This window comes from Lithobates pipiens, unplaced genomic scaffold (assembly GCF_037356315.1).
Source record: "Lithobates pipiens isolate NorthernLeopardFrog02 unplaced genomic scaffold, aLitPip1_a1.2 Scaffold_3, whole genome shotgun sequence".
In the NCBI taxonomy this organism is placed as follows: domain Eukaryota; kingdom Metazoa; phylum Chordata; class Amphibia; order Anura; family Ranidae; genus Lithobates; species Lithobates pipiens.
In genome coordinates, this window is record NW_027507790.1 from 3,962,299 (window position 1) to 3,976,501 (window position 14,203).

The window sequence follows — 14,203 nt, forward strand, 5'->3', positions numbered from 1 at the left end:
GGTCAGTAGGAACACAAGATGAATCTGTTTATCTCTGACAGAGCGGAGGTCTGCCTTGTTTACATCAGCAGATCACTGTTCTATCTCTGTGGGGAGCGATCGTGGGTGTCCGGCGGATATTGCTTCCGCCAGACTTATTTTTTGGCAGTGCCCCTCCCGAGATTAGACTCTGGATCCGCCCCTGCTCTCATAGTTATAGGGAGCTGTGTTTATGTGTTTGTGAGTTTGTATTTATAAGCGTAGACAAAAATATAACTGTAAAGTAGCCCTATAAAGTGGAGCTAACATCATATCTATTTTTTTATTGCAGGTATATTAGTAGTGGGTACATGGAACACTTCCAGGTGTGTTACCTCTCACCGAGATCACAGTACTTGTCATGGCAGAATTTGCTTTACTCTCCAGAAGAATGGCAACATCTTTATCCTTGCGTCATCTAGGATCTACTAGGTATCTACTTCCTGGCTCAAGATGTAGGCTTAGAAATGACTTAATCATATAAATCCTGAAGCCTGTTCGGTTTGTGGTTGTGTGCACAAATGTCTAGCACAGATCAGCCCCTGCTACAGCCTCATACTTTGTGGCTAACCACAAATTTACAGTCTGATCACTGTAGGAGAGGTAACTGTGGTACACACCTCCTTATGTCTACAGCAGACTGGTGACACCACCTCAACCTAGGCACTGGACTGGAGCTCAAGGAATGCTTTTTTTTTAGATAAAAGGTACAGCTTTTCTGAAAAATGATACTGTTGCTGTATATTGCTCCATGCCAGGAATGTTTTAATGCACACTTGAAAAGTTACAGAAAGGTGAAAGTGACAAACCAGCATGACTTTATTTTGGTAATTCAATATGAGCTTTGGTAGAGGCATTGTAATTCAGCTAGGCAGCACATCACACAGTCGGCTTAGGGGAGGTCCAGTCTGTTTAGCCATCAGTACAGGAAGCCAGAGGGAGCTTCTGGCTGCAGTTCAGGGCTGACCAAGTTCACACAGCAGCTGGGCTGGCTCTGCAGTCTGGAGAGAGCTGCTCACTGTAAACTCCTCAGTGTCAGTGTGGACATGTCAGGATCAGGAGCTCAGTGTGAACTTATCAGTTTTAAAAGCTTGGTGTGAACCTATAAGTGTGAACTTATCAGGAGGAGCTCAGTGTGGACTTGTAAGTGTGGACTTATCAGGAGGAGCTCAGTGTGGACTTGTAAGTGTGAACTTATCAGGAGGAGCTCAGTGTGGACTTGTAAGTGTGAACTTATCAGGAGGAGCTCAGTGTGGACTTGTAAGTGTGAACTTATCAGGAGGAGCTCAGTGTGGACTTGTAAGTGTGAACTTATCAGGAGGAGCTCAGTGTGGACTTGTAAGTGTGAACTTATCAGGAGGAGCTCAGTGTGGACTTGTAAGTGTGGACTTATCAGGAGGAGCTCAGTGTGAACTTATTAAAAAGAACTCAGGATGGACTGATAGGTGTGGACTTATAAGGAGGAGTCAGTGTGGCCCTATCACTTTGAAAAAGCTTAGTGTGAACTTATAAGTGTGGACTTATCAGCAGGAGCTTAGTGTGGATTTATCAGGAGGAGCCCAGTGTGGACTTATTAGAAAGAACTCAGTACTGACTTATAAGTGTGGGCTTATGAAGAGGAGCTCAGTGTGGACTTGTAAGTGAGAATTTATCAAGAGAAGCTCAGTGTGGATTTATCAGGAGGAGCTAAGTGTTGACTTATCAGGAGAAACTCAGTGTGGACTTATTAGAAGGAACTCAGTGTGGCCTCATCAGGAGGAACTCAGTGTGAACTTATAAGTGTGGACTTATCAGAGGAGCTAAGTGAAGACATATCAGGAGAAACTCCCATTGGACTTATTAGAAGGATCTCCATCTGGACTAATACGTTTGGACTTATCAGTAGGGGCTCATAGTGGATTTATACGTTTGGACTTATCAGGAGCTCAGTGTTGGCTTATAAGTGTGGACTTATCAATAGAAGCTCTGTGTGGACTTATATGGAGGAACTCAGTGTGGACTTATCAGGAGAAACTCAGTGTTGACTTATAAGTGTGGAGTTATCAGGGGGAGCTCAGTGTTAACTTGTTAGGAGGAGCTCAATGTGGACTTAGAAGGAACTCAGTGTGGATTTATCAGGAGCTCAGTGTGGGCATTTCAGGATCAAGAGTTGCTCAGTGTGGATTTTCAGTTACATGAGCTAAGTGTGGAGCTGTGTCAGGAGCTAAATGTGGACTTATCAGTGTCAATGTGGACTAATCAACATCACTGTTGATTCCTCAGTGTCAGTGTGGACTGATCACTGTCAATGTTGATTTGTCAGTGGGGGTGATCAGTGTGGGGTGATCAGTGTCAGTGTGGGCTGATCAGTGTCAGTGTGAGCTCAGTGTGGGGTGATCAGTGCGGGGTGATCAGTGTCAGTGTGGGATCAGTGTGGGGTGATCAGTGTCAGTGTGGGCTGATCAGTGTCAGTGTGAGCTCAGTGTGGGGTGATCAGTGCGGGGTGATCAGTGTCAGTGTGGGCTCAGTGTGGGGTGATCAGTGTCAGTGTGGGGTGATCAGTGTCAGTGTGGGCTCAGTGTGGGGTGATCAGTGCGGGGTGATCAGTGTCAGTGTGGGCTCAGTGTGAGGTGATCAGTGTCAGTGTGGGGTGATCAGTGTCAGTGTGGGCTCAGTGTGGGGTGATCAGTGTCAGTGTGGGCTCAGTGTGGGGTGATCAGTGTCAGTGTGGGCTCAGTGTGGGGTGATCAGTGTCAGTGTGGGCTCAGTGTGGGGTGATCACTGTCAGTGTGGGGTGATCAGTGTCAGTGTGAGCTCAGTGTGGGGTGATCAGTGTCAGTGTGGGGTGATCAGTGTCAGTGTGGGGTGATCAGTGTCAGTGTGGGCTCAGTGTGGGGTGATCAGTGTCAGTGTGAGCTCAGTGTGGGGTGATCAGTGTCAGGAGAACAGAAGACTATCCAAAAGCACCCAGACAACAACAGCATCTTACTATATTGAATAGAAAAGTGAATCCAGGATAGGTGGCTCCAGTGCAGTCTATGCATGTGACCCCCCAGGCAAAGAAAACAAAGGACGGATTGTTCTTCCCACCTTTGAGAAAATAGGAATCCTTCTATCTGACACTTGGGGAGGAAGACTTGCACTTAGTGAGATCCAGGGGGTAGGAAAGTGAGGAGGAGAGGAGAGAAGACAGAGAGGAGCATGGACATGGAATAGTGGAAGGAATAAAGTGAGTGTGGAGAAGAGGATGGGGATCTAAGAGATGAGGATATAAGAGATGGAGATGTAAGAGATGAGGATACAGGAGATGGGATATAAAAGATGAGGGTATAAGAGGTGAAGGTATAAGAGATGAAGGTATAAGAGATGGGGATATAGGAGATGAGGATATAGGAGATGGGGATATAGGAGATGAGGATATAGGAGATGAGGATATAGGAGATGGGGATATAGGAGATGAGGCTATAGGAGACGAGGATATAAGAAGGTGAGTGACTAGAAGGAGAAAGCACTAGTGGAAAGTGTGTGAAAAGTGACATATTGGAAAGAAGTAAGGTAGTATAAAAGGCAGGAGAGGGAACAAATCAGAGCTGAGAGAGGGAGAGAAGGAGGGGGTGCTGTGCTAGAGCTAAACCCCCTAACAGGTCCCCCAGTGTGATCGGAGGGAGAGGAGGAGATGCTGCGAGGACATTCTCACACTCTGCCCAGCACTGTCACCAGGAGACTTCTACAGGAAAGCCGCATCGCTATGTGACTCCATATCCGACCGCAACAAGACATGGTGAGCCCATCCACTCTGCTCCCCCCCGCCATACTCTCTCCTTTCCCGCATCCCCCTCGCCCTTCCTTTGTGTCTGTCCTCCTCCAAAAGCTCTGCTTCCAATTAGAACTACTGCGGTTCCCAGCCCCGGAATCCTTCCTACAGGGAATCGTGTGTTTCCGTCACATGCTCGGCTCTGGCAGTGCTGAGGAGGGACACATGAGAGCTGTGCACACAGGGAAGAGACACTCATATCATATGATATGAGTGTGTGCTACAGGTCACCCCTCACTCCCAGGACACGGCTCCTCACTGATACTACCCGAGCTTATGTGTGCTAACATGCCCATGGCATCCAATCACAGCCTTCACCTCTGCAGTTTACAAATGCCTGCTGACAGCTGATTGGTTGCTATGGGCAGCAACAATTTATCTTGTTACCAGCCTCTGCAAACGTGAGTCCCATAATGACATGTCTGATAGTGATCTGCAGTGCCCGGATGTCTCCAGGATCATTGTCATCATTGTGTGTCATCTGTATTCATCTTTCTCCATATTCTATCCATGGTCCTCCTCCCACACTCTGCTCCATCTCCTCCACTTTACATCGCCTCCACTTTACATCTCCTCCACTTTACATATCCATCTCCTCCACTCTACATCTCCTCCACTTTATATATCCATCTCCTCCACTCTACATCTCCTCCACTTTACATCTCCATCTCCTCCACTTTACATCTCCATCGCCTCCACTTTACATCTCCATCTCCTCCACTTTTCATCTCCATCACTTTACATCTCCATCTCCTCCACTTTACATCTCCATCGCCTCCACTTTACATCTCCCTCTCCTCCACTTTACATCTCCATCGCCTCCACTTTACATCTCCATCTCCTCCACTTTTCATCTCCATCTCCTCCACTTTACATCTCCATCTCCTCCACTTTACATCTCCATCGCCTCCACTTTACATCTCCATCTCCTCCACTTTTCATCTCCATCTCCTCCACTTTACATCTCCATCGCCTCCACTTTACATCTCCATCTCCTCCACTTTACATCTCCATCTCCTCTACTTTACATCTCTATCGCCTCCACTTTACATCTCCATCTCCTCCACTTTACATCTCCATCGCCTCCGCTTTACATCTCCATCTCCTCCACTTTACATCTCCATCTCCTCCACTTTACATCTCCGTCCCCTCCACTTTACATCTCCATCTCCTCCACTTTACATCTCCATCTCCTCTACTTTACATCTCCATCGCCTCCACTTTACATCTCCATCGCCTCCACTTTACATCTCCATCTCCTCCACTTTACATCTCCATCTCCTCCACTTTACATCTCCATCTCCTCTACTTTACATCTCCATCTCCTCCACTTTACATTTCCATCTCCTCCGCTTTACATCTCCATCTCCTCCACTTTACATCTCCATCTCCTCCACTTTACATCTCCATCGCCTCCACTTTACATCTCCATCTCCTCCACTTTTCATCTTCATCTCCTCCACTTTACATCTCCATCGCCTCCACTTTTCATCTCCATCGCCTCCACTTTACATCTTCATCTCCTCCACTTTACATCTCCTCCTCCACTTTACGTCTTCATCTCCTCCACTTTACATCTCCATCTCCCCCACTTTACGTCTCCATCTCCACCACTTTACGTCTCCATCTCCACCACTTTACATCTCCTCCACTTTACATCTCCATCTCCTCCACTTTACATCTCCATCTCCTCAACTGTACATCTCCCTCTCCTCTACTTTACATCTCCTCTGCTTTACATCTCAGTTTCCTCCGCTTTACATCTCAGTCTCCTCCACTTTACATCTCCATCTCCTCCACTTTATATCTCCCTCTACCCCACTTTACATCTCCCTCTCCTCCACTTTACATCTCCATCTCCTCCACTTTATATCTCCCTCTACCCCACTTTACATCTCCCTCTCCTCCACTTTACATCTCCGTCTCCTCCACTTTACATCTCCGTCTCCTCCACTTTACATCTCAGTTTCCCCCACTTTCATCTCCTTCTCCTCCACTTTACATCTCCCTCTCCTCCACTTTACATCTCCGTCTCCTCCGCTTTACATCTCTGTCTCCTCCGCTTTACATCTCCGTCTCCTCAACTTTGCATTTCCATCTCCTCCACTTTACATCTCCATCTCCTCCACTTTTCATCTTCATCTCCTCCACTTTACATCTCCATCTCCTCCACTTTACATCTCAAACTCCTCCACTTTACATCTCCATCTCCAATTTACATCTCCATCTCCTCTACTTTACATCTCCATCTCCTCCACTTTACATCTCCGTCTCCTCCACTTTACATCTCCGTCTCCTCCACTTTACATCTCCGTCTCCTCCACTTTACATCTCCGTCTCCTCCCCTTTACATCTCCATCTCCTCCACTTTACATCTCCATCTCCTCCCCGTTACATCTCCATCTCCTCCACTTTACACCTCCATCTCCTCCACTTTACATCTCCATCTCCAATTTACATCTCCATCTCCTCCACTTTACATCTTCATCTCCTCCACTTTACATCTCCTCCTCCACTTTACGTCTTCATCTCCTCCACTTTACATCTCCATCTCCCCCACTTTACGTCTCCATCTCCACCACTTTACGTCTCCATCTCCACCACTTTACATCTCCTCCACTTTACATCTCCATCTCCTCCACTTTACATCTCCATCTCCTCAACTGTACATCTCCCTCTCCTCTACTTTACATCTCCTCTGCTTTACATCTCAGTTTCCTCCGCTTTACATCTCAGTCTCCTCCACTTTACATCTCCATCTCCTCCACTTTATATCTCCCTCTACCCCACTTTACATCTCCCTCTCCTCCACTTTACATCTCCATCTCCTCCACTTTATATCTCCCTCTACCCCACTTTACATCTCCCTCTCCTCCACTTTACATCTCCGTCTCCTCCACTTTACATCTCCGTCTCCTCCACTTTACATCTCAGTTTCCCCCACTTTCATCTCCTTCTCCTCCACTTTACATCTCCCTCTCCTCCACTTTACATCTCCGTCTCCTCCGCTTTACATCTCTGTCTCCTCCGCTTTACATCTCCGTCTCCTCAACTTTGCATTTCCATCTCCTCCACTTTACATCTCCATCTCCTCCACTTTTCATCTTCATCTCCTCCACTTTACATCTCCATCTCCTCCACTTTACATCTCAAACTCCTCCACTTTACATCTCCATCTCCAATTTACATCTCCATCTCCTCTACTTTACATCTCCATCTCCTCCACTTTACATCTCCGTCTCCTCCACTTTACATCTCCGTCTCCTCCACTTTACATCTCCGTCTCCTCCACTTTACATCTCCGTCTCCTCCCCTTTACATCTCCATCTCCTCCACTTTACATCTCCATCTCCTCCCCGTTACATCTCCATCTCCTCCACTTTACACCTCCATCTCCTCCACTTTACATCTCCATCTCCAATTTACATCTCCATCTCCTCCACTTTACATCTCCATCTCCTCCACTTTACATCTCCCTCTCCTCCACTTTACATCTCCGTCTCCTCCACATTACATCTCCGTCTCCTCCACTTTACATCTCCGTCTCCTCCCCTTTACATCTCCATCTCCTCCACTTTACATCTCCATCTCCTCCCCGTTACATCTCCATCTCCTCCACTTTACACCTCCATCTCCTCCACTTTACATCTCCTTCTCCTCCACTTCACGTCTTCATCTCCTCCACTTTACATCTCCATCTCCCCCACTTTACGTCTCCATCTCCACCACTTTACGTCTCCATCTCCACCACTTTACATCTCCTCCACTTTACATCTCCATCTCCTCCACTTTACATCTCCATCTCCTCCACTGTACATCTCCCTCTCCTCTACTTTACATCTCCATCTCCTCTGCTTTACATCTCAGTTTCCTCCGCTTTACATCTCCCTCTCCTCCACTTTACATCTCCGTCTACTCCACTTTACATCTCTGTCTCCTCTGCCTTACATCTCAGTCTCCTCCGCTTTACATTTACATCTCCGTCTCCTCAACTTTACATTTCCATCTCCTCCACTTCACATCTCCATATCCTCCAATTTTCATCTCCATCACCTCCACTTCATATATCCCTCTTCTCCACTTTACATCTCCATCTCCTCCACGTTACATCTCCATCTCCTCCACTTTACATCACCGTATCCTCCACTTTACATCCCTGTCTCCTCCACTTTACATCTTCATCTCCTCCACTTTACATCACCATATCCTCCATTTTACATCTCCATCTCCTCCACTTTACATCTCCGTCTCCTCCACTTTTTACATCACCGTCTCCTCCACTTAACATCTCAGTCTCCTCCACTTTACATCTTCATCTCCTCCACTTTACATCTCCTTCTCCTCTACTTTACTTCTCCATCTCCTCCACTTTACATCACCCTCTCCTCCACTTTACATCTCCATCTCCTCCACTGTACATCTCCCTCTCCTCCATTTTACATCTCTGTCTCCTCCGCTTTACATCTCTGTCTCCTCCACTTTACATATCCCTCTCCTCCACTTTACATCTCCCTCTCCTCCGCTTTACATCTCCGTCTCCTCCACTTTACATCTCCATCTCCTCCACTTTACATCTCCCTCTCCTCCACTTTTCATCTTCATCTCCTCTACTTTACATCCCCTCCACTTTACATCACCGTCTCCTCCACTTTACATCACCGTCTCCTCCACTTTACATCCACATCTCCTCCACTTTACATCTTCATCTCCTGCACTTTACATCTCCATCTCCTCCACTTTACATCTCCCGCTCCTCCACTGTACATCTCCGTCTCCTCCACTTTACATCTCCCTCTCCTCCACTTTACATATCCGTCTCCTCCACTTTACATCTCCGTCTCCTCAACTTTATATCTCCCTCTCCTCCACTTTACATCTCCATCTCCTCCACTTTACATCTCCATCTCCAATTTATATCTCCATCTCCTCCGCTTTACATCTCAGGCCGCGTACAAACGGGCGGATTGTCTGCCCAACTTAGTCCGCTGAACCGTGTTTCAGCGGACAATCCGCTTGTGTGTGGGCTTCAGCGGACTTTTTCAGCGGACAGTCTGACGGACTTTGTCTTTCGGAAATTCCGTAATTTTGTCCGCTGAAACTTGGTTTTGTCCGTCCAAACTTGGTTTCAGCGGACAGTCCGCTCGTGTGTAGGCAAGTTGGACGGACTAAGTATGGCGCATGCTCAGAAAGGGTTTACACGGCCGAAGGTTGCATTGCAGTGTATTGGACGTAGTTTTTCTAGTCCCGTCGTACGTGCTGTACAAGTCATCGCGCACGTTTTCAGCGGACTGTCTGTTCATAGTGTGTGGTCAAGTCCGTTCATTCAAAAGTTGAACGGACTGTCTGTCGGATTGTCTGACGAACTTAGTTGGGCGGACAATCCGCCCGTGTGTACGCGGCCTCAGTCTCCTCCACTTTACATCTCCCTCTCCTCCACTTTACATCTCCGTCTACTCCGCTTTACATCTCTGTCTCCTCTGCCTTACATCTCAGTCTCCTCCGCTTTACATTTACATCTCCGTCTCCTCAACTTTACATCTCCATCTCCTCCACTTTTCATCTTCATCTCCTCCACTTTACATCTCCTCCACTTTACATCACCGTCTCCTCTACTTTACATGACCGTCTCCTCCACTTTACATCCACGTCTCCTCCCCTTTACATCTTCATCTCCTGCACTTTACATCTCCATCTCCTCCACTTTACATCTCCCGCTCCTCCACTGTACATCTCCGTCTCCTCCACTTTACATCTCCCTCTCCTCCACTTTACATCTCCGTCTCCTCCACTTTACATCTCCGTCTCCTCAACTTTACATCACCCTCTCCTCCACTTTACATCTCCAGCTCCTCCACTGTACATCTCCCTCTCCTCCACTTTACATCTCCATCTCCTCCACTTTACATCTCCGTCTCCTACACTTTACATCTCCCTCTCCTCCATGTTACATCTCCCTCTCCTCCACTTTACATTTCCGTCTCCTCCACTTTACATTTCCATCTCCTCCATTTTACATCTCCATCTCCTCCACTTTACATCTCCATCTCCTCCACTTCACATCTCCATATCCTCCAATTTTCATCTCCATCGCCTCCACTTTATATCTCCCTCTTCTCCACTTTACATCTCCATCTCCTCCACTTTACATCTCCTCCACTGTACATCTCCCTCTCCTCCACTTTACATCACCGTCTCCTCCACTTTACATCATCATATCCTCCACTTTACATCCCCGTCTCCTCCACTTTACATCCCCGTCTCCTCCACTTTACATCTTCATTTCCTCCACTTTACATCTCCATCTCCTCCACTTTACATCTCCATCTCCTCCACTTTACATCTCCCTCTCCTCCATGTTACATTTCCGTCTCCTCCACTTTACATCTCCATCTCCTCCACTTTACATCTCCATCTCCTCCACTTCACATCTCCATATCCTCCAATTTTCATCTCCATCACCTCCACTTCATATCTCCCTCTTCTCCACTTTACATCTCCATCTCCTCCACGTTACATCTCCATCTCCTCCACTTTACATCACCGTATCCTCCACTTTACATCCCTGTCTCCTCCACTTTACATCTTCATCTCCTCCACTTTACATCACCATATCCTCCATTTTACATCTCCATCTCCTCCACTTTACATCTCCGTCTCCTCCACTTTTTACATCACCGTCTCCTCCACTTAACATCTCAGTCTCCTCCACTTTACATCTTCATCTCCTCCACTTTACATCTCCTTCTCCTCTACTTTACTTCTCCATCTCCTCCACTTTACATCACCCTCTCCTCCACTTTACATCTCCATCTCCTCCACTGTACATCTCCCTCGCCTCCATTTTACATCTCTGTCTCCTCCGCTTTACATCTCTGTCTCCTCCACTTTACATATCCCTCTCCTCCACTTTACATCTCCCTCTCCTCCGCTTTACATCTCCGTCTCCTCCACTTTACATCTCCATCTCCTCCACTTTACATCTCCCTCTCCTCCACTTTACATCTCCATCTCCTCCACTTTACATCTCCATATCCTCCACTTTACATCTCCTCCACTGTACATCTCCATCTCCTCCACTTCACATCTCCATATCCTCCAATTTTCATCTCCATCACCTCCACTTCATATCTCCCTCTTCTCCACTTTACATCTCCATCTCCTCCACTTTACATCTTCATCTCCTCCACTTTACATCACCATATCCTCCATTTTACATCTCCATCTCCTCCACTTTACATCTCCATCTCCTCCACTTTACATCTTCATCTCCTCCACTTTACATCACCATATCCTCCATTTTACATCCCTGTCTCCTCCACTTTACATCTTCATCTCCTCCACTTTACATCACCATATCCTCCATTTTACATCTCCATCTCCTCCACTTTACATCTCCGTCTCCTCCACTTTTTACATCACCGTCTCCTCCACTTATCATCTCAGTCTCCTCCACTTTACATCTTCATCTCCTCCACTTTACATCTCCTTCTCCTCTACTTTACTTCTCCATCTCCTCCACTTTACATCACCCTCTCCTCCACTTTACATCTCCATCTCCTCCACTGTACATCTCCCTCTCCTCCGTTTTACATCTCTGTCTCCTCCGCTTTACATCTCTGTCTCCTCCACTTTACATATCCCTCTCCTCCACTTTACATCTCCCTCTCCTCCGCTTTACATCTCCGTCTCCTCCACTTTACATCTCCATCTCCTCCACTTTACATCTCCCTCTCCTCCACTTTACATCTCCATCTCCTCCACTTTACATCTCCATATCCTACACTTTACATCTCCTCCACTGTACATCTCCCTCTCCTCCACTTTACATCTCCATCTCCTCCACTTTACATCTCCATCTCCTCCACTTTTTACATCCCCGTCTCCTCCACTTTACATCCCCGTCTCCTCCACTTTACATCTTCATCTCCTCCACTTTACATCTCCATCTCCTCCACTTTACATCTCCTCCACTGTACATTTCTGTCTCCTCCGCTTTACATCTCAGTCTCCTCCAGTTTATATCTCCATCTCCTCCACTTTACATCTCCCTCTCCTCCACTTTACATCTCTGTCTCCTCCACTTTACATCTCAGTCTCCTCTACTTTACATCTCTGTCTCCTCACTTTACATGTCCATATCCTCCACTATTCATTTCCATCTCCTCCACTTTACATCTCCCTCTACTCCACTTTACATCTCCATCTCCTCCACTTTACATCTCCATATGCTCCACTTTACATCTCCTCCACTGTACATCTCCCTCTCCTCCACTTTACATCTCCATCTCCTCCACTTTACATCTCCATCTCCTCCACTTTTTACATCACCGTCTCCTCCACTTTACATCTCCGTCTCCTCCACTTTACATCTCCGTCTCCTACACTTTACATCTCCATCTCCTCCACTTTACATCTCCCTCTCCTCCATTTAACATCTCCGTCTCCTCCACTTTACATCTCCATCTCCTCCACTTTATATCTCCATCTCCTCCACTGTAGATCTCCCTCTCCTCCACCATACATCTCCCTTTACTCCATTGTACATCCCCATCTCCTCCACTTTACATCTCCATCTCCTCCACTATTCATCTCCCTCTCCTCCACTTTACATCTACCTCTGTCATTGTCTCTCAGGAAGAAGTCGTCATCTCCACTCCCTCTGTCTCTCCTTCTACATCTCTCTCTCCAGGAAAAAGTGCCCCCCTTATCACCCTGTGATCTCCTCCCACTCCTCTATGTCTCTTCTCCATCTCTCTCTCTTTCCTCCTCTCCTTCTGTCTCTTTCTCAGTTATTCTTCTCTTCTCACTCTCTGTTCCCTCTGGCTTTGTATTTTCATTCTCTGGCTCCCCTCTCTCCTCTGTCTTTGCCCCCTCTTTCCTCTGTATCTGCCTCTCCTCTTTCCTCTGTCTCTGCCCCCTCTCTCCTCTGTCTCTGCCTCCCCTTTCTCATCTGTCTCTGCCTCCCCTTTCTCATCTGTCTCTGCCTCCCCTTTCTCCTCTGTCTTCCCTCTCTCTTCTGTCTCTTCCCCCCTCTCCTCTCTCTCTCTTCCTGTCCACTCTCCTCTGTCTCTTCCTCCCCTCTCTATTCTGTCTCTGTCCCCTTCTTCTGTCTCCCCCTCTCTACTCTGCCCCTTCCTCTGTCTCTACCTCCCCAATCTTCTTTGTCCCTGCCCCCTCTCTCCTCTGCCTCCCTTCTCTCCTCTATCTCTGCCTCCCCTCTGTCTCTTCCCCCCATGTCTCTCCTGTCTCTGTCCCCTCTCTCTTCTGTCTCCCCTTTCTCCCCATCTCTGTCCCCTCTCTCTTCTGTCTCTGCCCTCCTCTCCCCTCTGTCTCTTCCTCCCCCCTCTCCTCTGTCTCTGCCTCCCCCCTCTCTGTGCCTCCTCTGCCTCCCCTCTCTCCTCTGTCTCTGCCCCCATCTCTCCTCTGTCTCTGCCTCCCCTCTCTCCTCTGCCTCCCCCCTCTCTCTCCTCTGTCCTCTCTCTCCTCTGTCTCTTCGCCCCATCTCTCCTCTGTCTGTGACTCCCCTTTCTCATTTGTCTCTGCCTCCCCTCTCTCCTCTGTCTCTGCCTTCCCTCTCTCCTCTGTCTCTGCCTCCCCTCTCTCCTCTGTCTCTGCCTCCCCTCTCTCCTCTGTCTCTGCCCCCCATCTCTCCTCTGTCTCAACCTTCCCTCTCTGCTCTGTCTCTGACTCCCCTCTCTCCTCTTTCTCTGCCTCCTCTCTCTCCTCTGTCTCTGCCCCCTCGCTCTACCCTCTCTTCTCTGCCTCCCCTCTCTCCTCTGTCTCTGCCCCTTCTCCTTTGTCTCTGCTCCCACTCTCCTCTGTATCCCCTCTCTCCTCTGTCTCTGCTCCCACTCTCCTCTGTCTCCCCTCTCTCCTCTGTCTCTACCTCCCCTCTCTCTCTCCTCTGTCCTCTCTCTCCTCTGTCTCTGCCCTCATCTCTCCTCTGCCTGTGACTCCCCTCTCTCCTCTGTCTCTGCCTCCCCTCTCTCTCCTGTCTCTGCCTTCCCTCTCTCCTCTGTCTCTGCCTCCCCTCTCTCCTCTGTCTCTGCCTCCCCTCTCTCCTCTGTCTCTGCCCCCCCATTTCTCCTCTGTCTCAGCCTTCCCTCTCTTCTCCGTCTCTGACTCCCCTCTCTCCTCTTTTTCTGCCTCCTCTCTCTCCTCTGTCTCTGCCCCCTCGCTCTACCCTCTCTTCTCTGCCTCCCCTCTCTCCTCTGTCTCTGCTCCCACTCTCCTCTGTCTCCCCTCTCTCCTCTGTCTCTGCCTCCCCTCTCTCCTCTGTCTCTGCCCCTATCTCTCCTCTGTCTCGGCCTCCCCTCTCTCCTCTGTCTCTGTCCCCTCGCTCTACCCTCACTTCTCTGCCTCCCCTCTTTCCTCTGACTCTGCCCCTTCTCC

At 48.3% G+C, this 14,203-nt stretch overlaps 1 protein-coding gene across 4 annotated transcripts in view; it reads left to right on the forward strand.

Moving 5' to 3' along the window:
• The first annotated feature begins 959 nt into the window (after nt 1–959).
• ARHGEF40 (Rho guanine nucleotide exchange factor 40) overlaps nt 960–14,203 on the forward strand; it is a 143,306-nt gene continuing 130,062 nt past the window's right edge. For 2 of the 4 annotated variants that reach the window (XM_077461169.1, XM_077461172.1), the window contains exon 1: nt 960–3,778. In XM_077461169.1, the coding sequence (XP_077317295.1) occupies nt 3,776–3,778 (3 nt within the window). In that variant the 5' untranslated portion in view covers nt 960–3,775. The remainder of the gene's footprint in view (nt 3,779–14,203) is intronic. The other 2 variants (XM_077461170.1, XM_077461171.1) reach the window with 2 other exon arrangements.